The sequence below is a fragment of the Vicia villosa genome, unplaced genomic scaffold (genome assembly GCF_029867415.1).
Source record: "Vicia villosa cultivar HV-30 ecotype Madison, WI unplaced genomic scaffold, Vvil1.0 ctg.000794F_1_1, whole genome shotgun sequence".
NCBI lineage: Eukaryota > Viridiplantae > Streptophyta > Magnoliopsida > Fabales > Fabaceae > Vicia > Vicia villosa.
In genome coordinates, this window is record NW_026705351.1 from 422,278 (window position 1) to 450,266 (window position 27,989).

Sequence of the window (27,989 nt, forward strand, 5' to 3'; positions counted from 1 at the left end):
ATTTGTCTCAGATATACATTTAAATTAAGAAACATAATTTTGTAAAATGAACATGATTAAATTAATAATGTATAAAAAAAAAATATGAACAAATTGGAAAGCACCAGAATTTAGAGAAATATATATTAATTAAAATTAAAATTAGAGAAAATAATATTGCTACGATTTATTGAGCAATTAATTGGTATAATTAGTATAAGTAGGTTTTTAGAAAATTTATTAGAATAAAAAAGAGTTATTAAAATGGACCTGAAAAAACCTTCTTGAATGAAGCAATGTCCTTGCCTCTGAATGACGCTTCTACGACCGAAATGATAGCCAATCTTTGATGGATTGACGGTTTTTCCTGGTAACCTCATGTTCATGCTCATACTTGTGGAGAAATTTTTTTCTGTATCTATCCTCGCCATACACAAAAATGAGAGGGTATTGATAGGCTAAGTAAGCACGATGAAACTCATCAATTTGTTGCAAGTGTCCATCTCGTGCGTGAATGATGATGTCTCTTGGTGTGGTAGGATCGATATCTCCAACAATAAGAGCAGCAACCTCTGACACAGTAGATCTCTCGCCATCCGGAAAGCCTTGGCATGTGGATTGCAATCGTCTTACGTAACCTTCAAATTGCATACAATATTCGTGTTGATAACTTTGTTGTCGCTGCATGTTGAAAATAAAAAAGGATTGTTAATACGGTGATACATTGGCAATTGCATGGTTTTAAATTGCGGTTGCGGTTGCAGTCACTGCGGTTGTTGCGATGCAGAATGCGGTCGTTGCGGCGTGAATTCATATTTATGAACATAAAATATTAGTATATTTTATTATTTACTTTCGATTTCACATATCTTCCATTTTCTCTCTAAATTTTCATCTATATCTCATTAATAATTCGTCACCCTTTTAAATATCACTAATCCTTTTAAAATATATCTTAAATCTAGAATATAATTAAAAAAAAAAGGTAGACCAAATAATTTTTGCGAGCATTGCATAATCTCTTGCAGCCTGATGCGGCTTGATGCGGCCGATGCGGTGTTATGATGCGGCTGATGCGGTGTTATGATGCGGTTTTTATTGTGATTTGCAATCACACCGCAATTGCGGTCTGATGCGGATGCGGACACTACCGCAACCGCAATATTGCGGCCACATCAGGTGATGCGGTCCGCAATTTAAAACCATGGGCAATTGATAAATTATCCGTTTCTGAATAAGTACAAAAATCTGAAACACTTCGTTCGGTTCTCAATTTCATTGTCGATGTAAAAAATATATAGTTACGCATATTGCGGTCGATTTCCGTCTTCTGGTATCAATATTCCAATTCGATGACAAGTTTGACCATACAGTCTTAAAGTCGGTGGGCCTCCTCTATTAGCAACGGTGTTGTCGAATTTCATTCCAGATGAAGTGAATGAAAACATGGCGTTGTAAGTTCGAATGTTGATGTGGTAGTTTTTACTGTCTGAAGATGTTGCAGTAGTTGCGGCGGATCATTTAGCAAGGGTAGCACAATTTTTCCACTCCTGCAGCACCGGGTGAACTTAGGAACAGTGGTATGTCTTGTATTTCCTTTGCTTTCTTGGTACCACATAGAGGCGTGACAGGAAGGACATTCCCTATCTCGATCTCCTATGTCGGAGTATTCTGCATTGGCAGGGTCAGATTGATAAATAACAAATGTCTAAGTAGTTAAAATCATTTGAAACATCATAAAAGTTGTTTGGTAGGCAAACATACCTTCTAGATGCAAATCAACTAAAGGTTCATTATCAAGTTCATCATCATCATCATAACTATTACACAAATTCAAATCATCTTCGGAATTAGAATTTGCATCGTCTGAATAACGAGCTACTGTGGATAAATTAGATGTTTCAGTGTGACAGTTTACATGTGCGTTAGAAGTGGATGCCTCGTTGGTGTTGCAAAAAGGTCGATCAGTCATGTCGAAACTTGCGAGTAGGTTGTTTCTAGAATGCAAATGTAACCTGGGTTTTTTATGAGATAGAGGTTGACGTACATGTCTCTGCGACGGGCCGGTGTTTAGGAAGTTACATATATTAGCAGTTAGTGGTAAACGCTGATCGGACGTAGGTGTTTGAGTTCTGATTGAAACAGGTTGTATGGTGGTGGATATATTTTCCTTGTTTGATGGATTAGGTGTATTTCTCCTGTTATTCAAGATTATCCTCCTCTTCTTTCTAGCCATTGAAGGCCCAACACAATTTTCCAAAGGCTGATAGTTAGAGGATGCAGGGGTTCCATTTGAAGGAGTTTTTGAAGACACAGAACACACACCATAATCCATAGAAGATAAGCTTGGAATGACACTCAAAATCGATTGTACTTGGATGGTAGACCGTTGAGTCTCTCTACCTTGACTTGAGCGTCTCCGAGCCGAGAGTATAAGTTTTCTCCTCCGTCTGGCAAAATAAGAAGGATCGATGGTGTTTGACGTAGACTCAGACTCCATTGTTTAGCGGGAAATAGTTTAATATATATCTGCCAAAGAGAAATTAAATTTGAATTATGGAAAATGAAAACAATAATGTGAATGTGGTATGAGGCATATAAAAGGATTCAATATTAAAATAATATAGACAGAAGTAACATGCAACTGCATGTGCATTGTGTGTACCTAAAATGGTGAACATGGAAAATAATTGTAACACCCCATTTTCCCATCGTTATATTTAAATAAACAATCAGAGTAATTAAATTTTTAAACAACATCAAATGAGATGCTACATTCAACACAACATCATACAAGTGCTCACATTTTTGAACAAATAGATACATAACACTATTAACTTGGATGAACTGAATATGACATAATTAATTTTCCAAAAAACAACTTTAATTAAGCAGCGGAATTCATCATGATTCAACTTTTAAAAACATCATAACATCTTAATCCAACATAATCGGCATCAAGCCGTGAAAATACTTCAACGACAATTTAAAAACCCATAATAAGATAAATAACAAGACAATTAGTGTTCATCCCCCCGAGTGTTACGTATCAGAGCAACGACACCGACTCAAACTACCAAAGATATTTAGCCTTTATTTCTGATTACCTGCACGTTATCAACATAGGGATAACATTCAAACAAAAGGGGCGAGATATCGAACAGTATAAAGGAACATATGATAATAATTATAGTAGAAATAAGATCACACACAATTCACCATTTCTCAACACAATACAATTTTAAATCAACCATCAGCATATTGTCACTCATTCATAAAAAATTTAACATCGTATCATCATAATAATGCAATGAACTAACACTGTGCAAATGCATGTGGTACAAATGGAACATAAGTTTCCAAATTAATATTTGCCAATTAATAGAGGCCAACGTATTTGCCAATCCAGGCCATTCACACATCATTCATAACATTCATCAACACATCAAAAATTCAACTTTTTATGCAAACATGGATATAAAAGCAAGGAATTTAAACCCCACCATAATCTATCATCATACAAACCCTTATAATGCAAGAATATCACTCTTACCTTGGATTGAAGGTTGCTCTAAGCTTCCAATGGGATTGCCCTAGCTTTCTTTTCTATTTTGTTTCTACGTTCTTTCACAATTGCTAATTCTAATCTCTTTTTCCTAATTTTCTTTTGTTTTATTATTCTTACTAACTTCTAATGTTACTAATGGGCTTAATCTCACACCTCCACTAATACTACTACTAAATTTATGTTAGGCCCAACTGCTAATATCCTCATTGTATTATTACTAATAATTAATTAAATAATCGGCATTACAACTCTCCCATACTTATAATATTTTCGTCCTCGAATATTTACCTTGTTCAAATAACTCGAGATAAGACTCCCGCATCTTGCTCTCCAATTCCCATGTCATGCTTTCTCTGGCATCCCCGGTCCAAACTACCTTCACCAAAGCAATTTCTTTGCCTCTTAGTGATTTCACATCACGATCTTCTAATCGTATAGACGTTGTCTCCACAGTCAGATTATCCTGTACTTACACATCATCCATATGAATTACATGAGACGGATCTGAAATATACTTCCAGAGTTGCGACACATGAAACACGTCGGTCAAATTCGAAAGATTTGGCGGCAAAGCCACTTTATAAGCAACATTTCCAACTGTGTCCGAAATCTGATACGGACCAATAAAACGAGGAGTGAGCTTCTTAGACTTTAATGCTCGCCCAACACCGGTCACAGGCGTGACTCTCAAAAAAACATGGTCACCCGCTTGGAATTCTAAATTTTTCCTTCGCTTGTCATGATAACTCTTCTATCTACTTTGAGAAGTCTTCATTTTTTCTCTAATTAACTTCACTTTCTCAGTAGTCTCTCGAACAATCTCAGGTTCAAGCACTACACTTTCTCCAGATTCATGCCAACACAACGGGGTTTTACATCTTTGACCATAAAATGCTTCAAAAGGTGTCATTCAAATTCTAGAATGGTAACTGTTATTATATGTGAACTCTATCAGTGGAAGATAAGTATCCCATGAACCTCCCTGCTCAAGAACACACGCTCTCAACAAATCCTCCAACGACTAAATAGTCCTCTCTGTCTGACCATCCGTCTGAGGATGATACGCCGAACTCAACCTCAACTTAGAACCCAATTCTTCTTGCAAACTCTTCCAAAAATCAGAGGTAAACCTCGGATCTCTATCTAACACGATACACAAAGAAATAACATGCAACTTAACAATTACCTTAGTATAAATCTCCGCCAACTTCGATACTGGAAAACTGATGTTAATAGGAATAAAATGAGCTGACTTTGTAAGTCTATCAACAATCACCCAAATCGAATCATGTCCCCTTAATGTATTAGGTAATCCCGTCACAAAGTCCATTGAAATGCTATCCCATTTCCATTCTGGAACTTCTAACGGTTGCATCAACCCTGTAGGCTTCTGATGTTCAACTTTCGACTTCTGACAAGTTAAACGTGCATACATAAAATGCGCTACATCACGCTTCATCCCAGGTCACCAAAACAAATTCTTCAAGTCTTGATACATTTTAGTAGCTCCTGGATGAATACTCAAATTGCTCCTGTGAATTTCCTCAAGAATCACTTTCTTCATTTTTGCATCATTAGGAATACAAATTCGATTATGGAATCTCAACATATCTTGTGCATCTAACTTGAGATCATTATTCTCGGACTGATCAATCCCAACCATCGAATCTACCAATTTCATATCTAACTCCAGAGCTTCTTTGATATTGTCCATAAACTCATTTTTAATCTTAAGCATTCCTAACATAACACTCGTCGGTGTTACTTCGCAAACTAAACTCATATCTCTGAACTGCTCAATTAATTCCAACTCCTTAACCATCATTGCCGATATATGCAAGGTCTTTTGGCTTAAGGCATCAGCCACAACATTAACTTTACCTGGGTGATAATTTAAACCGAAGTCATAATCCTTCAATAACTCCAACCACCTTCGTTGTCTCATATTTAATTTTTTCTGATCAAATAAATACTTTAAACTTTTATGGTCACTAAATACTTCAAATATGGAACCATAAAGATAATGCCTCCAAATCTTCGGCACAAAAACAACTGCAGCAAACTCTAAATCATGCGTAGGATAGTTCTTTTCATGAGTTCTCAACTACCTTGACGCATAAGCAATTACCTTATCATTTTGCATAAGCACACCTCCTAAACCCAATTTAGAAGCATCACAACACTCCACAAAAGATTCTTTCGAATTAGGTAATGTCAAAATTGGAGCCGACGTCAATCTTTTCTTCAATTTGGTAAAACTTTCTTCACATTGAATGTCCCACACAAACGTTTTACCCTTACAAGTCAACTTAGTCAATGGAAGTGCCAACTTAGAAAAACCTTCGATGAACCTTCTATAATAGCCAGCTAATCCCAAAAAGCATCTAATTTTGGTAGCCGACTTTGGAGTTTCCCATTGTAACACAGTAACTAGTTTAGATGGATCCACAACAATGCCACTACCTGAAATAACATGACCAAGAAAACTCACCTCCTTTAGCCAAAATTCACACTTTGACAACTTTGCATATAACTTCTTTTCTTTTAAAACTTGCAATACTAATCTCAAGTGTTTTGCATGCTCTTCTTCCGACTTAGAGTAAATCAAAATATCATCAATAAACACTACCACAAACTGATTCAAATAAGCCTGAAAGATAAGGTTCATGTATTCCATGAATACTCCATGCGCATTAGTAACACCAAAAGGCATCACCGAATACTCATAGTGTCCATATCGCATTCTGAAAGCTGTCTTCTGGATATCCTCATCTTTTACTTTAATCTGATGATAACCTGACCTCAAGTAAATCTTACTAAACACACGAGAACCCACCAATTGGTTCATAAAGTCATCTATTCTTGGAAGTGGATACTTGTTCTTAATCGTTACTTTATTCAATTGTCTATAATTAACACAAAGCCTCATACTTTCATCCTTCTTCTTTACTAGTAGCACTGGAGCTCCCCATGAAGATACACTTGGTCTTACAAACTTCCTTTCAAGTAAATTCTCGAGTTGCTTCTTTGATTCTGACAATTCAGATGCAGACATCTTGTATGGTGCCATAGACACAGGTCTGGTCCCAGGTACAAGATCAATAGTAAATTCAACTTCTCTCTCTGGCGGTACATCAGGAATCTCATCAGGGAAAACTTCAGGAAATTCTCGCACCACCTGCAGCTCATCAATTATGGCTTGATCCTCAATAGACAACGATGCCATCAACGAGAACACCTAAACTTCCTCTTTCATTAACAGTCACAATTGTTTAGCAGACAACAAATTAACTCCCTCTTCTTCAGGAGTGGAAAACCTCACTGACTTATCATAATAATTAATATGAACATGATTATACTCTAACCAGTTCATACCCAAAATCACATCCAATATTCTTAACGACAAACAAACTAAATCAACAACAAAGTCTCTGTCAAAGATCGACAAAGGACACTTTAAACACACAAGAGAAGTACTCACTGATCCCTTAGTCGGTGTAGCGACGACCATCTCTCCATTCATAGAAGACGACATAAGACCCAATATTTCAACACAATTAGCAGCAATAAAGCAATGAGTAGCACCATTATCAATAATAGTAATTAAAGGAGTATTATTAATGAAACATGTACCTCTAATGAGTATGTCTTCATTAGCATTATGAGTCCCAACCAAAGCAAACACCTTTCCACCAGCTTGTTCCTTATTTGGTTTTTGACATTGACTACCAATGTGCCCCTGTTCACCATAATTGAAGCAAATCATCTCCTTATGCTTGCACTCAGATATTGCATGCCCGAGCTTACCACAACGGAAACACCTTTTGACTTCAGCAGTACACACATTACTTTTATGACAAGGTTTCCCATATTTGAAACACACAATACCAGCAGGAGCATCTCCCCTACTAGTTCTCTTACTATCAGCAACTTTCTGTTTACCTTTCCCAGCTGGAGCATCATAAGGTCAGCCACAGTTCTGTTGGTGCTTGCTCCTCTTCTCACTAATGATCTTGTAATGGGCATTGTTATCCTCCTCATAAATCCCGCAGCTATCAATCAAATTAGAAAAGACACGAATCTTTTGGTATCCAACTGCCTTCTTGATCTCCGAACGCAACCCGTTCTCAAACTTGATGCACTTCAAAAATTCAGCAGTTGCCTCGCTATAGTGCAGATAAAATTTAGCCAGCTCAACAAAATTTGCAGCATATTCCGTCACCGACATATTTAACTAATTTTCTTTTAAAGATTTGCCATGTATACTTATTGTATGCCAAACAAAGAAAAAGTGAGCATTTGTATCTTATAAGAAAATCATTGTTTGGAATATAGCAACTGTAATTAAAAAAATTGAAAAAAAAACTTAGAAACAATGTAACAAAACATGAATCATTCAAATGCTTATATTTGTTTCTAAACAGAATAATCTAAATTCAATGAAGTAGAAAATATGAGAGAAAATGCAGAAAAATAAAATATATGATTCAATAATTTTTAGAAGTTTACTTCAGTCACATCAGCTATATCTACTATCTACTACTATCTATCCTTTACTAAAAAATTGATCAAACTTTCATTATTGTCCTTTCTTAAAAAAAAATTGCACTACAAATTAGATAAAATGGTAACTAACAAAATCATCCTACCACTTTTTTATTTCCAATCAATATTGCACACTTGACACAACCAAAAGTTTCTGCCATCCATTATCACTTGTTCTCTATTATCTCTCTTACTTCATTATATCTCCATAATTTCCCTATTCTCTCTCTTACTTTATTTTAAAATGTAATAATTCAATATTTTTTATCATATTTTTATTTATTATCAATAAAAATGTATTTTATCAAATTGAATAATACTACATAGTCATTCAAGCAACTAACTTTTTATCTTACGGGTCACTATCAAATTATTACCTTTATTTGAAAATAAAATTCTTATTTTCAAATGTCAATTTTTTTCTTTCTCCTTGTCACAAGTTTTTTATTATTATTTAATACAATTGAATTTATAGAGTAATTGTTTATTTTACAATTATGTAATTATATTTAAGTTAACATGTGTATCTAAATACATCATTTGTCAAGTTTATCATTATATTTTGTATAATCATATTATTTGTTATAATATTTTGATTTCATAATTTTTCATTGTACTTTTGCAATACAAATGAGTTTTTCATATGTATATCTAAAATAATTATTACGCCAAAATTAAAATAAAGTCACCCGTGCGAACACACGAGTATCTTCTCTGTTGAAAACAGTCTGAGAAAAGAGTGCACAATTGAATAAAATCTTTTCACCACTGGTAGATGGTTTCTTTTACGAATCAACAAAGTAGATTTTCATGTCTTTCTGAAATGTTCACATGCGAAATTATTTTAACTTAGAACCTAAATTTCATACTACTAATATCTTATTAGTAAAAAAAAATTGTGGATCATTATTTTAACTTAGAACCTATTTTTTTTTGTCGATCATTATTTTAACTTAAAACCTAATTTTCATTCTACTAATATCTTATTAGTAAAACAAATTTTAAATGGTTAATTTACATTTTATAAATTCAATTTGGTCAAACTTCTTTACTTCACATTTTTCATATCGTTCATAAAATACTACACCACAAATAATGCACCCGGACAACAACACGAGTCTCTGACTAGTTTTAAATAAAAAGTGAAAGCTAGCCTAGTGAAAATACTACAGTAATAAAAACAAAATATGTATATTGAACAACTACCAACATGCTAGCACACAAAAAAAAAACAGTTGAAATGAAAATGCACGTGTTCACGTGATACTATTCACCCTTGAGCTATTTACCTCATTTAGGTGCATATAATCCTTAATCATTTTGATCACTTCTTCATCGTTGTGTGGAGAAACAAGTGTGAGGTGAGACTTTAACCACTCTCACTTGCACTCAACATTCCCCCCCACAAGTGTGAGTTCTCCACTTTATATAATAGGATAAGGTTTTGGGTTAAGAGAATGTTGATTGCAAGCCTGAGTGATTAAAGTATCAAATTGCCTATGAATAGGTGGAATGTTGGATTTATAAGAGAGATGACTCATTCACCTATCACCTTAAGGTTTTAAATGGAGATGTGGTGTCTTCATCTTTTGTGGTCCTGTAGTATTAGTCCCGTTGGTGCTTCCGACTTTCTCAAACTCCCCAACAATGGTATCAGAGATGTGATATCGATCTGGTGTAGGATCTTGTTATAGGATGTGGGAGACTCACACTTGTCTTGTGAGAATGTTAGGTGCAAGTTTTATTTGGTGGAGATTGTTGGGATTGGTTGAAAATGTACATGTTGAAGAAGTTCAGGATTGGTGAAGAAGTTTCACATCACTTAGTTTTGTGAAGGATAAGTCCCACAACGCTTAGTTTAGTGATGGATGCGGGAATTCAAGACTATATATAAGATTCAAGTTTTTCTTTACAAGATTTACCAGTCAAAAACACTTTAAGCTTGTATTTTGACTTTCTTTGTTCTCTTATATTAGAGTGTTGTGAGATGTAGTTAAATATTTGTCTTGGAGGGTGTGGGTGTACTAGGGGTTTGAGTTAGTTAAAAGTATATTATGTGTTGTAACAATTTTCACATAGTCTTATTCTCTGGTAGTCTATTGACAACTGTCGTGGTTTTTTCTTCGGTTTTAGAGTTTCCACATTATGTTCTTGTTTTGTGATTGTGTTCCTCTTTTTTCTCTATGTGTTGTTTGTTTTTTTCAACAAGTTCTAAATCCCACATTGCTTGGAAAAGTGAAGGTTGAACACTTTATAAATGAAATGACACATACACCTATCATTTTAAGGTTTTGGCTGAATATGTGGTGTTTCTCTAACTTGTTTGGGTGAATATTTGACCTTTAGATGAGTGTTTTGTTGGATTTGAGACTTCACACATAAGAGGGGTGAATTGTGTGGTTTGAAAAAACTTGGTTTAGAAAACTTTCGGCAAGTCAAATCAGAGTTTAAAAACATTTTCAAAAACTAAGCAGTAGAAATTAAATAACGGAAAGTAAATTGCAGAAATTAAAGAGTTAAGGGAAGAAGAAAACTTAATTTTGAAAACTTTTGGCAAGTCAAATCAAAGTTTACAAACATTTTCTAAAACTAAGCAGCAGAAAGTAAATAGCGAAAAGTATATAAATAGAGTGGGGATAAACTTACTCCAAGAGTAAGTTTTTTTAGCTTACTCCTAGTCCTAATCATAGCCTTTAAATTGAATCTAATATAATGGTTAATTAATATTTTTACTTAATTAATCATTAGATTATATTCAATTTAAAGGCTATGATTTAGAGTAAGTTAAAATAAATTTACTTGGAGTAAGTTGATCTGCACTCATATATATATATATATATATATATATATATAAAGAAAAAAATTAATATTATTCATGGATATCCAAAAAATCTGTAAATATCTCAAAATTCACAAATATTCGTGTGATAGATACTCATGCAGGTATGACACAAGCACATATATCATATTTATTCAAGAGATGAATAATGAAGACTAGTACTCGTACTCATATGTACTTGTACTTTTTAAAATATGCAATGAGAGAGTAATGAGAGTAATTTCAGGTGAAAAAATGTCCTAGTCTAGACGGCGAAGCATTACAATAATAATATCAAAATATATGGTCCCCCGATAACAACGCCAAACACTTGACACGCCGCAAGCGTAGGACTATATCGATGTAATAAAATAAGAGTATAGCAGCGGATCTGTTTGGTTCAAATGAGAGAAGGAGAGAAATTTTAATGGACGGATAGGAAGGGGAGGGGAGAGCTTTTTTTTTTAATTATAAATATATATTTGGTTCCAAAAAAAGAAGGAAAGGGGAAGATAGAAATTTTAATTAAAAATATGTTTGGTTCATGAGGGGAAGTGATATGATATTTAAAGGTGAAGATTTCCTAAATATTTTTTTGGAAATAAAATTTGTAATATTGAGTGATTAAATAGTCCTAATTTATCACAAAACGTTAAAAATTAATTACATTTGATTTATATTTTAACTCTCAACACGAAATAAACTATGTGTTGATAACAACATTTGAATACATAAATCAACTTATTATTAAATAATATATATTAAATAAAAAAATAAATTTGAAGTTAAAGAATAATTATAATGAATTGATGGAAGTAATAGAGTAAATGTGAAGGCAAGCTTCTACAATACTATGTTTTGATGAAGACAACTATCATAAGTATGCATCAATAAAGGATGAGCAAAAAGATCAAATAAGCTATGGATCAAGATTACAAATTTCATAAAGATTATCTTTGGTTGATTGATCTTCAAGTCATAATGGTACAAGTTAAATACTTTTACATTGATACTACTTAGTGCTCAAAAATCATATAAAATTTCATACACATGCATGCCCAAACTCATATATGCATGGCATAAGTTTCCAACATTGAAAAACATGCATTTTTACATTTTTGAGTTTAGGTAACCGGTTACCAACATTCATGTAACCGGTTACATTGCTGGCAGTAGCAATTTCTGGGCATTTTCACTTGATGTAACCGGTTACATCATTTAGGTAACCGGTTACATGGTCGTAAATTTGAATTTTCTGGGCATAACGTTATCATGTAACCGGTTACATCCTTTAGGTAACCGGTTACACCTGAACCAGTGGCAACTTTTCATGTTGAATCTGTCCCAAACGAATTTATCTTTCAAACCTTTAACCATTGCATTGTTCTATCAATATGCAACCATTCTAAGAGGCATATAGTCACCTATAAATACCATAAACTTCAGATTTAAATGACACCTCTTTCATTACAATTTACCATCTTTTGATCATATATTTTCATCATATATTTTCATACAAGTGTTTCATACTTGAACTTTCATTGAAACTTTTTCTACACATTGTTAGAAAAGTTTCTCATTCATACATAAACACTTGAGCACTATTATATCATTGTAAATTGTCTTGACTTGAAAGAGAAGATCAATCTTATAGATTGATATATGTTCATTAACATTTCTACTCAAATATATTCATTATTATTGACTTGCTATTCAGGATTGTTGAAAGCAAGGGTTATTGATTAGTGAGAGGATTGTTCTCATAATCAAGATAGTAAATCCAAGAGGATTGTTCTTGGTGGTTGAGATCTTGTTGTCCAGGATTGTTGGAAACAAGTTAGTGAAAAATCCAAGAGGATTGTTCTTGGTGGTTTTGTTAGAAGATTGTAGGAGGAGTCTTGTGTAGGCTTGTACAAAGATCTAACAATAGTAAAATCTCTTTCATGTTGAAAGGGGACTGGAGTACTCTCGGATTGTGAGGGGAACCAGTATATATCGCTGTGTTCTTTACTTTTCCGCATTTTACCGCTTTCATCTCTATTATCAAGAAAAGAAAAGAACCATTCAAAAACCTTCAAACACTTAACCAGAAAAATAAGTACAAGTATTCTAAAAAACCGGATAAATCTTTGAAAACCTAATTCACCCCCCCTCTTAGGCGCACTCTTAAACTAACAAAGCACACAGAAGAGAAGCAGAAACACAAAAGACAAAAATAATTTTAAAATATTAAAATAAAACTAAGGATATTTTAGTAAATATATTAATTTAATAAATATCAAAACTCACATTCCCTCCCCTTCAAATCCCCCTATTTGAGAAACGCAAAAAGTGTGATTTGGAAAATTTTTGCTCCCCTTCTCATCCTTTCCTAAAATTTGAACCAAGCAACAAACACAAAGAAGCAAATTGTCAAACACTTCAGGTGCAATCAATGTTGATTAGATTTTTCTTATGGTTTTTGTTGATTTACAATCTTATGAATTATAATCAACTCAACAAAACAGTTTTGAAATGAAACAAGTTTATCTAATCGTGTCGATTGCATAATCAAAGAATTTAACAATTTGCAATTGAAAGTAAATGAGAGAGATTGAGAGAGAGAGAGACAAATACAAAGGACACAAGGATTTGCTTAGGCAGTTCACCAATCATCCTCGCTATGGCTACGTCTGCCCTCAATTTCGATCGGAATTGGATAATCAGTCTTACTTTGTAAAAATTGTTTACAAGAGAATAATAGCAATCCAACCCTACAAACTGTATGTTTGATGTTGATTCTAAATCCTTCTCTTCCCTTAATCTTGAGCTCGATCAAGTAACCCGATAATACCAATTGATCCTCCAATTACCACTACTCCTTCGAAGCTTTCACTCGGATGAATCCAATTGCGAATTATCGTGAACCAAGATTTCCAAACGATCCTCCGCTTACCGTTACTCCTTCGGCAGACCCACCTTCTTCGAAGCTTTTACTCGGCTGAATCCGAATTGTGAAATCTTGTGCAAAACCCCCAAATCAACACCTTGATCTTGGAGGACAAACCCTAACTGGTTTTTCCCAATGAAACCCCAAAAAATTCTCAGCCCAATTTAAAATTCAACAACCTAAATTGGACGTTATCAATCTGAATCTAGATGACACCTAACAAGAACGATTATGTGTAATTGTTGTGGGTATGCATAGATGAGAGATTGAAGATGAAGAGAACTCTTTGTATGTTTATAGTTTCATCAAATTTAAAATGATGAATGTATGAGGTATTTATATGTGTGTAAGTTGGAGGCAAAAGGAAAATTTGGAATTTAGAAAAGAATGGAGATTTTCAAAAATGTTAACACATGTGTCGATACATGCAAGTCACGAGTCGACTCATAGCACAAAATTTTCTACCATGTATCGACCTGAAGGGCCTTATGAGTCGACTCATGCAAACAAAAGCTTCAGGATTTAAAAAGTAATTACATGTGTCGACTCATACGATGTATGTGTCGACACATGCATTACAGAGCCTACATGCTTTAAAACGCATGCACATGTGTCGACTCATAGATTGTATGTGTCGATACATAGTATTGTTTTTCATACAAACAGATGTTTTTAATGCATAAAACATTTTCTAAATGCATTATAAGCTTTCTAATACTAAGGTGCACATTAAGACTCAGATATACTGTCCAATATACAGAAATGCTAAAGTTTTCCTAGTTTTAACATCATGTAAAATATCTTTAATAGGATAGTGCACTCACAACACATTTCATTAAAAATATCCCCTTTCCTCATCCCTCCATCTACCTTGAACCAAACATACCTTAAGAGATGAGTTTTTGAGTACCAAATTCTATTGATTCTTTGTTTACCTATGGCAATCAATGATTTGATTTGGAATGTTGATTTTGTTATAGAAATTAAAAATCTTAATAATAAGATTTAGGGTTAATCATATCTCTAAGAGACTCGTGCAAACTCAATCACACCCTTTCATCATGCGAATAATATCTATTTTAACTTTACTTTCGTAAAGACTTATACGTTAAATTTAATCTTATAAGTTTTTTATTACAGACGTTTTATGAAGCTTAGAATGAGGAAGAATTTTATTTTAAAAATTTAATTTAAATATTTTTTACTATCTAAAAATTCTATACACTACCTACCGTCTATGTTAATTTAGTTAATTTTTTTAAGAATAAATATATATATATATATATATATATATATATATATATATATATATATATATATATATATATATATATATATATATATATATATAAACATCACAATTCATCACACATTGAATCACCATCAATTTGATCATTATCACCAAGTGTTTGTGCTTTTTCTTTTTTCATTATTACTGCATTGCAAATCAAAGTTTATCAAATATATATATATATATATATATATATATATATATATATATATATATATATATATATATATATATATATATATATGTAGTATTGAAACAAGACAGAGAGGAGGAAAAAAGAAAAAGAAGAAGACGATAAACCTCATCAAATCGAGGCCGGTTGTAGCCACCCCGGTGTTCCAATTTCGTATTTAATTAGTTTCGTTTCTGTTTAGCGATTTCTTCAAATATCTTTAGGGTTTTAGGAATTCATGCCATGGAAGAGATGTTGAGTTCATCAACAACAATCAACTCCTCCAATATAGGGTTTCAGGTTCTGAATTCATGTACTGTGATTTTTTATCCTTCTTTTTCTTGTTGTTTTTGTAATCGTAACTGTAATTTGGAATGGTGTTACTTTTCTCTGCAGCTATTGAAGAAGCAAGGTTGGAAAGAAGGGACTGGCCTTGGGATCTCTGAACAGGTTTTCTTTCTTTCTCTCTTTGTCATCCAAATTCTGAAACTAATTGTTAAACTCATGTTTTAGGTACTTCCTTTCAATGATTCTGATGATAAACAAATTTATTTTGGTAACAGGGTAGATTAGAACCTGTGGAAACTCATGTGAAGAATAATAAGCGCGGTTTGGGAGCAGATAAAGTGAAGAAAAAGATAGTGAAACCTGATCATGGTGCTGATTCCTCTAAAGGAGACAATAAGCAGGTAATTTTTTTTTTGTTGGTTTGCTTTGTTTCCAAGGGCTTTGGTGGTCGTTATAAACAATTTACAGGAGTAGAAGGATAATAACTAGATAAGATAACTATGCAAAAATCGTGCTTCTTTTTTCATTTGGAATTGGAAAATTACAACGGTTGCCGTATATTTTCTTATTTGATGTAGTTCTAGTTTCCCAAGTTTATCTTATCGAGATATATTGTTTTTCAAGTTCCTTATTTTATTTCATCAAATTTGGTGGGGGTGGGGATATAGTATTCGGTAATTAGGAATTGTATAAGTTATTAACAACAGAGAAATCTTTGATTATTTGATATCTAATCTCTAAGAACAAAGTTGACATATATATAATATAGTAATTAGGAATCATTTGTAGTCGAATGAATGATAATGACGGAAAAATACTGATATTATCTATCAGTAAGAACAAAGTTGACTTAAAGAATTTAGTAATTAGGAATTGTTTATCTCTTAACAAATGTAGCATACAAATTTATGTAACCTATAACTCAACTGGCACTATATATCTACGAGGGAGAAAGTATGCATAGAGTAAGATGAGAAACTCACATCTAATTTGGTTTATGTTTAGGAGGATGACCGTACGAGCCAAATATTGTTACGAAGATTGATGTAGGTATAGGAGGAATTAAACAAAATTTTATACATTGCTTTTAATAAATAAATTGGATAAGGCGCAACATAGAGTATTTAGAGAGGCTTTATCGAAGGCTCTCTAAAGTGTTAAAAATTTTTAAATTTGAGCAAGAGAAAATACATATGATGCGGTCAAGTCAACTAGTATTTAGAGAGCTTTTATGGAAGGATCTCTATAGGTGTTTATTAAAGGTCACTTTTAGCACATCTGTTTTATCTTAGTTCTAGATATGCTTTCATGTCCAAGAAACAATTCCAAGGTTCATACTTTTTGTGAATGGTATTGTCTTAGTTAGATAACAATGTTGGTGGAGGAGATGAGACGGAGGTGGCAGGTCTGGAAGAGTATTAACAAATGTAAGAGGAATTAGGAGAACAAATGAGTAGGTTCTAACCAATTTTTACGATGGATACCCGGTTTTTTCACATAATGGTTTGAGCTTTATATATGGAATGGTCTCCATAATAGAGAAGATGGTAGAATCTTTACATACATGTCCGGGACAGTGAAGAATACTCACAAAAGCACCTTTATAAGAAGAGCAAATTGGAGGAGAATAGTCCAATAGCTAGAGGCAAACAGAAACGACGGAAAATTAAAGACCAAACATTAGGAGTAATTTAGCGGTAAATAACGGTCTATCTTTAGATCAAATACATGGCATAACTTTATGGCGTCAATTGACTAATGTAGTCAGACTCTACAAAGTGGAAAAAGGCATAGGTGTTATTAGTAATTAGACATGTCTGCTCCAAAATAAAGTGTTTATATCTTAAAGTAAGCATATCATTTTATTATAAGATGTCAACTTATTTATTGAACAACTAAGTAATTAGTGAAATACTGCATTTTCTTTGTCTGTCAGCATTCTATACAGTTCTCATAATGAGATCTCTTCTGAAAAAACTATCACTTTTCAACACTTATCATTCTGATGGTATTTATTTTGAGAATTTGTACGTCTAGGTTTTATTAAAGGATCATATTTCTTTTTTACTTCTCTTCAACCTTAAAAGAAATGGTAATATCTACAAGAAAATAAGAGAGATGAAGCAACAAGTAGAAGAAAAGAAAAAGTGATTATGATAGAGTAGCAAATTTTGTGTACTGTGTTGAATCAGTGGGACAGGTTCATATTAAACAATAATGCAAAGGGAAAAGCCCTGTTGATGGATATTATAGTTTATGAGTTAGAAGCGTAAAATGTTGTATTTTGTTTTTAATCATTTAGATTTTGAACATCAACACGAGTTACAGCAGCGTGTTTATTTTCTGCATAATTCCCCATTACATTTTCTTAAAGAATAAAAGGAAAAATAATATGTATATGGTTTCCTGTTGTTCGTCGAATTTGACTTCAATTGATTTCACTTTTCAGGAAGATTTGTCTAAAAAGAAAACCAAAGCACTTTCTAAACGGGTGAGAAAGATGCAGGAGTTAGAAAAGAAGATGCAGGAGAAGGAATTTGAGCGCGCTTTCTTTAGAGAGTTCTGGCCTGACAATGTATGAGAATTGGTGATGGGTTCATATTATAATGCATCACTGGTGAATTCCGAGTCTGTGCAAGTTGGATCTCAAAGATGTTTTCCTCATGGAAGATTTCTGCAAATTGAAGGAATTTCTGGCACCTTTTTTCATGTGTAAATAATCAACTCTTGTTCTCTTTTCAATTCTTTTGTACAATAGAGAAATATGCAAATGCTGTGGGAACGTGATGAGAGGACATGTCCCTCCCGGTTTAAAAAAAGATGTTTTCACATGTGTTTTCTTTATAAAGGAAAGTAATGGGTTCAATTCTAAGTGACATAAGTTAGTTATGGGTTATAGTGAGAGTCTTATTTAGAAGGAATTATGCTTGAGAATTGCTGAAAATGAGGGAAAATGTGGGGCTACAAATGTGAGCCATCTAAATTATGTTTGAATATTATAAAATGAAATGAAAATGAAATAAAATAAAGTGGAGCAAAATAGAATAAAACAAGATTTCTGTTTTATTGTTTGAATATTTAATGATAAAGAATTAAAATTTCATTTTATAGCTTAGAAATAGGGGTGAGAATAGGCTAGGCTAGACTTTATAAGGCTAGAGTCTGACCTACGATAAACTTACAAGACCTGAGTCTGTCCTATGACCTACAATTTGCTTTTTTTTCCAGCCTGACCTGCTCTTTTTAAATGCCTGACATGAAAGTCTATTTAAAAACCTTTTTCTTGATGTTTTCAATTAATTCATATTACTTAAGAAGTCTTATAGGTCGACCTATATATGAACATTTAGGCCGGCTTATTTAGCATTTTATTAATACATGCTTATATAGATCAATTTATTTAGTATTTTTTTAATATATATGCATATATAGGTCAGCCTATTTAGACTATTTTTTAATATATATATATATATATATATATATATATATATATATATATATATATATATATATATATATATATATATATATATATATATATATATATATATATATAGGCCGACTTACAAGGCTTTATAGACTTTTTTAATAGTCTAATCTAACCTATTTTATTAAATAAAAGCTCAAGTTTGACTTTTTTATCAAATAAGTCTAGCTTAACCTTAAATAGACTAGGTTATAGTCTAACCTATTCTCATCCCTACTTAGAAGTGGACAAAATGAAATTTGTTATCACTGCAAGTATTTTATAAAATTTGTAATCTTCCAAGAGTTACATGTCAAAATATGTTGAATTTGCACAAATTCAAAATGTAATCCCTCTAGAGTTTAATAATATTGTCAATTTTGGTAGTTTTTGAAACTCGATGGAGTCACTCTCATTGGATTCTTGTGAGAATAAAGCTGACAATCAAACCAAGAGTTAGCATATTTTTGTAAGAATTTAAGTGGAGGGTAATTTTGTGATTAAGAAAATAGTGAGTTGGATTTCATTTTATATACCCCAAATTGAGGAAGAATTAGATTCCAGATTATTACTCTATTCTATTCATTTTAAAAAAACAAACCAAACAATAAAATCACATATCATATCACTTCATCTTATTCCATCAATTAAAAAAGCAATATTTAGCAGCATTATGTTCTTCAGTCAAAATTGTTTGAGATACAATGGAGGATGTTTGTGCTTGTAAGGTGAGAGGGAAAGAGGTTGAAAATAGATATGACAATAGACATTCATGAATATGGATAATAGTCACGTGCTATCCGGCTTCTTGAAAATAATTGATATGAATGAATGTGAATATTATAAAACTGTGTTTGGATGAAGGATTTTAATCAGGTAATCTAATGTTTTGAGGGAATTTAAAATGATTTGTACAAAATTTATTGTTTGAATACAAAAATGAAGAATTGTTAAAATGATGGAAATTTATGAAGTATTTTATCTAAGTTAAATTTAATCATTTTGAAATGACACCTAAAATCAAAAAATTTGAAATTCCTTCGTACTCCATAAAATGTATTTCAAATTTTACAAATTGGTCCTCATTTTTTCAAATTCATTTTGAAACGACACCTAAAACTAAAGAATTTGAAATTCCTTCCTACGCCACGCTAGTTTATAATCGGATCCTTATAATCTGATCCTTTTAAGGTCTGATTTGGTCTTTCTCTTTTAGTAAAAAAAGTTAGACTAAGACTATTTACTAAACCTATTTATTTTTATTTAAATAGGTGATACTTATTCTCCAAGTAAAACTTGTGAAGCAAAATAAAACCATTAATGACTAATATTTATCATATAAAAAGTTGCGTTTTTTCATAAGTCGATCTCGTTCAATTTACACATTAAAATCACTTCGTATGTCAGGAAAATGACCATGAAAAGAGGTTTATTTTGTATAGATCCAACTAATCTTGCTAAGATCACCCAACATATTTCTGTACTATAACAACTAAGTTACAATTTATCTTGGATTTTAATATTGAATGGGGAAACACAAGAGAGGCGAGAGACTATACAACTTGATGCCAAATACAAAATGAATGAATTGACAAAAGAACAAATAGATCAGAATATCCTGTTAATAAATGAGATGACAGTTACCACAGAAATATTGTCAACCTTTGCCAGTATCAAGTAACCAGATATCATTTTCTTTTCTTGCTCTCGTCAGGCTTAACGAGCTCAACGGGAGCAGCAGGTATTCTGATCCACCATTCTCTAATCCGCCTTATCCATCTTTTGCTACTTTCTTTCCTATACGGCATCTCCCTTGTGTAACACTCAATGAATATCACCAAAAATACGTACTTTGGAGGAATAAAAGCAAACACTGCAGCTAGAAAAACTAGAAATAGAGCAACCTTCTCAGTAGCCTGCAGGACAGATGTAAAACTTCAGAAAAGATTCTAGAGAAGGCTTGCGTTCTAACAATCTGACTGAATAAATTTGGTTTATAATTCATACAATTTACAATATATTTAAATTAGCAAATACTTTATAGAATAGCAAATTAGCAATGCTACAAAGGATGACACTGAATAGTGCATGTTTGGATTCACTTTTCCTAGATAATAGTGATTTTAGAAATATGAAATTGATTTGACAGTATTCTTAATCTAAGTAAAATTGTTTTAGATAGAGCTTTTGCCTCTAAACATGATTTAGTTGTGGACCATTTTTTGTGCTGTTGAGTTTGTTTAGTTTTCTGCATTTACTTGCATTGTTTAATAGTTAGAGGCATAATGAGACTAAGTCAAACTTAAGACTAACTTAGATGTAAATGATCTTTGAAATTATTTCATGATAAAGAGTTATGATGTCAGTTGAAAAAAAATAAACACATAATAAATGTTTTTGAATTATGGTTCATTGCAGGTGGACCACATTTAAAGTGGATTAACAAAACATAGCACAAGTTTCATCATTGCACCCCACAAGTAATTGCATACATATATTAAAATAGGATATTTTGGCCTAACTACATTCCAACATTTAAATTTTTCTTCCAAGTAGACTATGACTAGAATACTCACCTGCGGTAATATAGCAAGTAGAAGAGCTCTTACTTTTAGTAGAACAATATTTCCAGCTTGAATCAGTGACTCAAACTGCGTAATGGCTTCTTGCAATGTCAGCAGCTGTTCTACTGCATTTCGATTTGGGGGAGCTGTTACTGTAAAGGCTTCTAATGTTCCTCCCTTTCTAAAATGTCTACGCCAGAGCATTATAATTCCAATGAACAGAAAAATGGACGGCAATAAGTACTGGATCCACCCCCTGTACATCAATGTTAACTAAATGCTTTATTCAATTGATTCATGGAAGCAAACTTTAACACATGTTATTTATTAACAGTTGTCACTGTCTGATCCAGGTGTCAGTCAATCTGTTCAATAAAACTAAAGTAACACAACTTATTACTTTCCTTCTTAAATGTAGATTTGAGATTTAATGACATCAACTTCTTGTTCAATTACGGAGATTAACGACAGTATCCAGAATGGTGTCAAAGACCTGGAGGTTTTTGCTGGAGATGGGTTACCAACAAGGGGGTGCAATATGAGTCAATGAATATAAGATCTATTGTTTGGTCCTTGATTGATATCCTTCAACATTTATTTATTTATTTCATTTTACTTTTGTTTTTGGAAGTCTGTTTGACTATTTTATTTTTGGCATTTGCAATTAATTCTCAAAAATCTATAAATGATGAATTTCAAAACCAAATAGCGATAACTTGAGCTTTTTCTGTAGGAAAATGCTAAGATATTAATAACTATATTGTTGCGCATTAGACGCCAACTTAAGGATTGGGACCAAGTGGTCACAAGAATCTACAACATTGATGGGACAAAAGCAGAAGAAAAAACAGATACAGAAGCCTTTTGAAGTGTTCAAAACTAAAGAAAGAAAAACATGTAAGTCAGAATGCAGTAGAGTTGACAATCAAATATATTAAATGCTGAGTACAGGAAATAACATATTTGTAATCAACATTGGAAATTAATTTATCAGCATAAAGTTTCATTGTATGAGGGTGTCACTTGATGCATATGTGGAAAGCAGCCAATTGGAAACGAAGAATACAAACAGATATACACTGATTTTAAACAAAACAATTACCTTATAATCAAATAACAGCTGAGGATCAAAAAGGCTGTTGATCTATAGAAGTCTTTCCATGAGGCCAAAAGTTTTAGTCGGTTAGCAGATTCGATGACTGGGAATAGTAGTTCCTACAAGGACTTAAAAGAATTAACCATACTATATAATGAAAGAATCAACTTCATTTTTTTCCCCTTGTCTTCTTGGGAAGCCTTATAATTTTAGTTTGAAAGGCTAAGCCACTCAATGGACATCCTAGCCCAAAGAACATACTTTTCAAACTGAAAATTGAAATACATTTCAAATAGAATATATATATATATATATATATATATATATATATATATATATATATATATATATATATATATATATATATATATATATATATATATATATATATATATATATATATATATATATATATATTTAAGGCTAGACGAACAAAGTAGAGAGTGAACATGGAGGAAAAATATTTACTTTTTATACTCATTTAGAACACAGCCCATTAGTATTCATTGGTGCTGAAGGAGCTTTGCAGTTCTAGTTTGTTTTACAGCATATTACAGCCAAATTTTGTTCTTTGTTACTCTTTCATCCCTCTTTGCTTTACTATAATCTCCATGATCAAATGAAATTCAAATTTTTTTTTCAGAAAATAAACATTATTGAAAGTAAATAATAACAAACCTTCATTACTGCAACATTTGTATCGATGCCCTCCACCTTCACTTGGTCTACGGTTGCCTGTGCAGCTTCTGCTTTTCCAGTGTCCTTAAAGGATTGTTTAACTGCCACTTCCAACGGATTTATTTCACCAACTCGGATATCACAAACAACATTTGTTTCTTCATAGTTATCAACTGCCATTTTTGATTTGAGTCCAAGAAAGAAGAGTGCCACAACTGCTGCTGGAGACACTTTTGGTTGCTTTTTTGTTTCTACATTCGCTGGAATATGTTGTTTACCAGAAATAGCAGTTAAATTCATTAGGCTATTTGAGAGGGTTTTCAAGATCATATCTCCCCGAGGAAGAGCTTTAGCTAGGTTAAAAGTAAGTAATGTTTTGTAGTTGGATGAGAAAAATTTGAAAGATTCTTTTAGTGCACGATAGCGGAAGATGCCCAGACTAGCCCTGGCAAGTATTTCTGATTTCTGTGTATCTTTATGGCCGAATTTCCTGACAAACATATGTGCACGTAGGATCTCCAGACTTATGTCCAACCAGTAATCCCGACGCATGTTTGCTTTAAATTCAGGGAATTCAAAGTAAACAGGCTCTGATCTGTCAATACATTTCGGAAAATCATAAAATTTGAAGTGGAAACAAGGGAAATATATAGATAAATCGCATGGAATATTTGCAACAGGTGACATACACAGAAGTTGACTTGTACATCACAGCTTTATCAAATAGACGAGCACCAAGGGGTCCAGTCAAGTCAGGCTTTATAACCTGTTTCAAGTCTGCGCCCAGATCATATCGAACAGCTTTCTCATACACACCGACTCCAAGTGACTCAAAGTAGAGAGCATAATTGGTCAGGGTCAAACGCCCTAGAAAAGGTCAGAAAATTGAGGTACCGCCAACTTAAAATATCTTTTAGGTATGCTAATGAACAAGGGTTCCTAGTCACTTAGTTGCTATACTCTTTGTATTTACTGCATAAAGAAAAGGCTAACACATTAAACTGCATGTTTTACAATAGTTCCAACAAACATACTCTGATTTGCTGGTTTAATACAACCAGCTGTAGGATATTGTATAGGACAATAAAAACATTTAATTGATTAAAATTCCAAATTTTCGATTGAGCATCAAATCCATGAGATTACTCCGTGTATATTTTCACGCAAATAGTCAAAAGCAAAGGTGACCAATGGACATTGGTCTAGAAATAGTTTATTTAAAATAATTGAGTGTCCCTTTGTAGCCAATTAGTGAAAAGCAAAATTTGTTCTATCAAGAACAAAGACACTCACAAGAAGATAAAGAAAAATGATAATCATTTATCTGCGATAAATACTTCTGTGACTAGATTACTTGAAAGCTTTGACTTACAAAAACAGAAAAATGAAGCTGCTAGCCACCAATGAGCAGTATCTCACTACTTAGTACTTAATATTCATCAAAGACGTCACATTCAATATCAATATATGTATACTCTAGTCTGAGCAATGAAAATACTCACCAGGCCATGCAGCAATTCCAATATGTTGAAGAACTGGTTGTGTTGGAATTGTCCCGTCAACATCAAGGACTATCTCGTCTTCAGCAAGTTGAAGATTTCCAACAGAACTACTGGACAGAGCATTTTTAGAATTTTTGACAATCCTGAACATGTAACTCGCCATAAGGAAACAAGAAGCACACAAACAATGCAATATATAGATAATGCAAGCAACACAATTGAAGGAAAAGAACCTTACTTATCAAGGGATCTTATGTATTTATCATAAACAAGAAAATGGAGTCTACGTCCAGAAGTATTAGTGAGCGCATCAAAAAGGTTGTGGACAGTTATTATATCCGCAATAAGAACACAAACAGGAGCTATTCGTGAGAAAGCCTCACGACCAACTGTCTTCTTATCATCAACCTAAAAAAAACCATTGCAATTGCATACATCATTAATTTATATTTGAATTGAAGAAGATGCTATTAGGTCATGTTTAGATAAACTGTTTAATCGATATTGTTGGAAACAACTTATAGAACTAAATTGTTTTCATAAACTATCTTAGAGAACTTATGTAAATAAGCTTAAGCAAATTTACAATCAAGTCATAAGTTGTTTTCATAATATCTACCAAATAGTCTCATAGGCTATGAAGCACGAATACCGGAAAGGCGGAAACACGACATGAACACTGACACGTCAACATTAGTAATAAACTAATAATTTGAACAAATGAATAAATTAAATGTAATTACAAGTGTTGGTGTTGGTTTCAGATACAAACATTGATAGAGACACCTTTTTTCAGAGGTGTCGGTACTACAGAGCTCATAAGTGATTACATCCGGAGATAAACTCAAACAATTCAATCCAAACAAACCTTAGTATAGTATGTATTACAACATTCATTTTCAATTTTCATTTAAGATAATATATAATAATGTGATTATGATTAGAGTTTCTGGAACCTGAAGTGCCATATTTGTGGAACTGGAATAAAAAAAGGAAGCATCATCCTCATCACCAGCAGTTTCATCTTTACTAGTAGGAGTTTCCTGAAATTATGATTGAGATCACAACACATTAATTAGTAATTAATTAACTGATTAATTTAGTAATTAGCAAAATAGTATGATTAATTAATGTAATGATGCAATGATTTGAACCGCTGCGAGTTGTTCAGTGTGAACGCTAGGAGCTTCCCAAGCAAGCATCGCGTCAAACGCCAAACGGCGAAACTCCGCATCGCTCAAATAATCAGAAGTTCTACTCAATTTCTGCAACGCTTTGAACGAACAAAATTCCACAAAGTTTCTAGCGTATGTTAGAAGCTCTTTCACTCCGAGAGGAAGCTCCGAATCGAACGCGTGTTGCAATTCATCCGTAGACACTCCAAGAATCCTACAAACAAAATACAAAATGATCTATGAATAAAAAATTGTTGAATCGAATGGATGTAAATGCGAACGAGAGTGGAGAAGGAGGAGTAACGTGACTTGGAACAGCGAGAGACGACGGAGTTGGCGATCGGAGAGAGTTGAGGAATAGGTTTGGGCGAATTGACGGCGTCATCAGCGACGGCGAAGTCAGGTTTGTTACGGTGGAAGAGAGATTTCAGAGAGTTGCGATGGTTTTTGAGAATAGTCTCCCACATTGGTAACTTGATTCCGTTATTGTTATTATTGTTATCGGTGATTTTGTTGTTGTTATTGTTATCGTCATTCTCTTCCTCCGATTCCATTTCTTCTGGAAATTGATGCAGTTCGGTTGGTTTCGTTTTCATGATCTATCTGATGCAATCCGCGCCAACTTTACTTCTTCTGATTCGTTAATTTCGATCTTCTCGATTGCTAACTACTCGGTAGTTTTCAACTTTTCATTTTTCTGAAATTTTTTTTCTATCATCTTTTTTTAATGATTTTTTCTGTTAAGAAGGGCAATCAAACTCGATATTTCGAATTTTATATTCCTCACACATATTGCACATTGATTATTTGCATTAATTATTGAACTCTATTGTTTGTACGCTTGCACGTTGAGGAATTAAATTCATGCTATTTTTTATTTATTTCAAATAATCTAATAATTTACGGGTTGAAACTTTTAAGGCTATGTATAATGGTTTGCATATTCAACACCCTCTTTTTTCACTTTTTATTCTTCACATCATATTCTCTTTCTTTCGCATAATAATTTAATACTCATTTAATTTTTACTCACTACAATGGTTTTTGTTTAATAAAATTCAACACCCAATCTCACTATTTTTTTTTTGACCCAAACAAACTTAACTTCTTTCATTAATTAAAATAGTTTCAATACAACGAGGTATACAGCTAACGGAACTACGTCGAGGCCAAGAATCACAATAATCAATAAAATTTTGCAAAGTAATATATGTGGGTCCACACTTTCTCATTTAATATGTTGAATGTTTTCAATACATATTAATCCACATCACTTTCAACTCTTTATTCAACATCTCATCGCACTTATTCAACTATTGAATAATTTTTTCAACACCTCCATTATAAATGGTCTAAGGTGAACTAATAATGTCTGAATTCACATTTCACAATGCAATATCTCATTTGTCAGTTTTGAATTTCTTTTTTCTGATGGTTAATATTTAAGAGAATTACAAACATAAACTAATATAATCTACCAACAATTATTCTTATATTCAACTAGTATATTCAAAAACAAAGGTAACATAACTAAAACATTTAATGACACGTAATTATTATAAATTTGAAAATGCAACATGTCAACCTTTTGAAAATTAATGAGCCAATAACTTCTTTTTTCATCCTACAACAACATGAAAAAATATATTAAATTATATATTGCTAGTAATCAGCCAATAATTTCTTTTTTCATCCTACAACAACATGAAGAAATATATTAGTAATCAGCCAATAATTTCTTTTTTCATCCTACAACAACATGAAAAAATATATTAAATTATATATTGCTCATTCGAAAATGTAAAAAACACAATAAGGATTGTGTTTCAATGATTCATAAATTTATCAAGTTTAATAATAAAGCAGAAATAAAAATTTATTCTAAAATAAGTCACAATTGATACTAAATTATTAACCT

At 32.6% G+C, this 27,989-nt stretch overlaps 2 protein-coding genes across 2 annotated transcripts; one reads left to right on the top strand and one right to left on the bottom strand.

Annotated features, from left to right (window-relative positions):
* Positions 1-15,377: 15,377 nt before the first annotated feature.
* LOC131631224 (uncharacterized) lies at positions 15,378-18,899 on the top strand. The gene is made up of 4 exons (XM_058902011.1): positions 15,378-15,602; positions 15,699-15,752; positions 15,866-15,991; positions 18,040-18,899. The coding sequence occupies exons 1-4, from the start codon at positions 15,546-15,548 to the stop codon at positions 18,169-18,171; spliced, it is 369 nt and encodes a 122-aa protein (XP_058757994.1). The 5' UTR covers positions 15,378-15,545; the 3' UTR covers positions 18,172-18,899.
* A 1,632-nt stretch (positions 18,900-20,531) lies between these two features.
* On the bottom strand, positions 20,532-26,844 carry LOC131631251 (uncharacterized). The gene is made up of 10 exons (XM_058902048.1): positions 26,381-26,844; positions 26,051-26,285; positions 25,853-25,939; positions 25,135-25,304; positions 24,897-25,039; positions 24,084-24,261; positions 23,395-23,989; positions 22,723-22,835; positions 21,633-21,876; positions 20,532-20,972 (listed from the first exon to the last, which is right to left on the bottom strand). Exons 1-10 carry the CDS (start codon positions 26,665-26,667, stop codon positions 20,745-20,747), a joined length of 2,280 nt encoding a protein of 759 aa, XP_058758031.1. The 5' UTR covers positions 26,668-26,844; the 3' UTR covers positions 20,532-20,744.
* Positions 26,845-27,989: the final 1,145 nt, after the last annotated feature.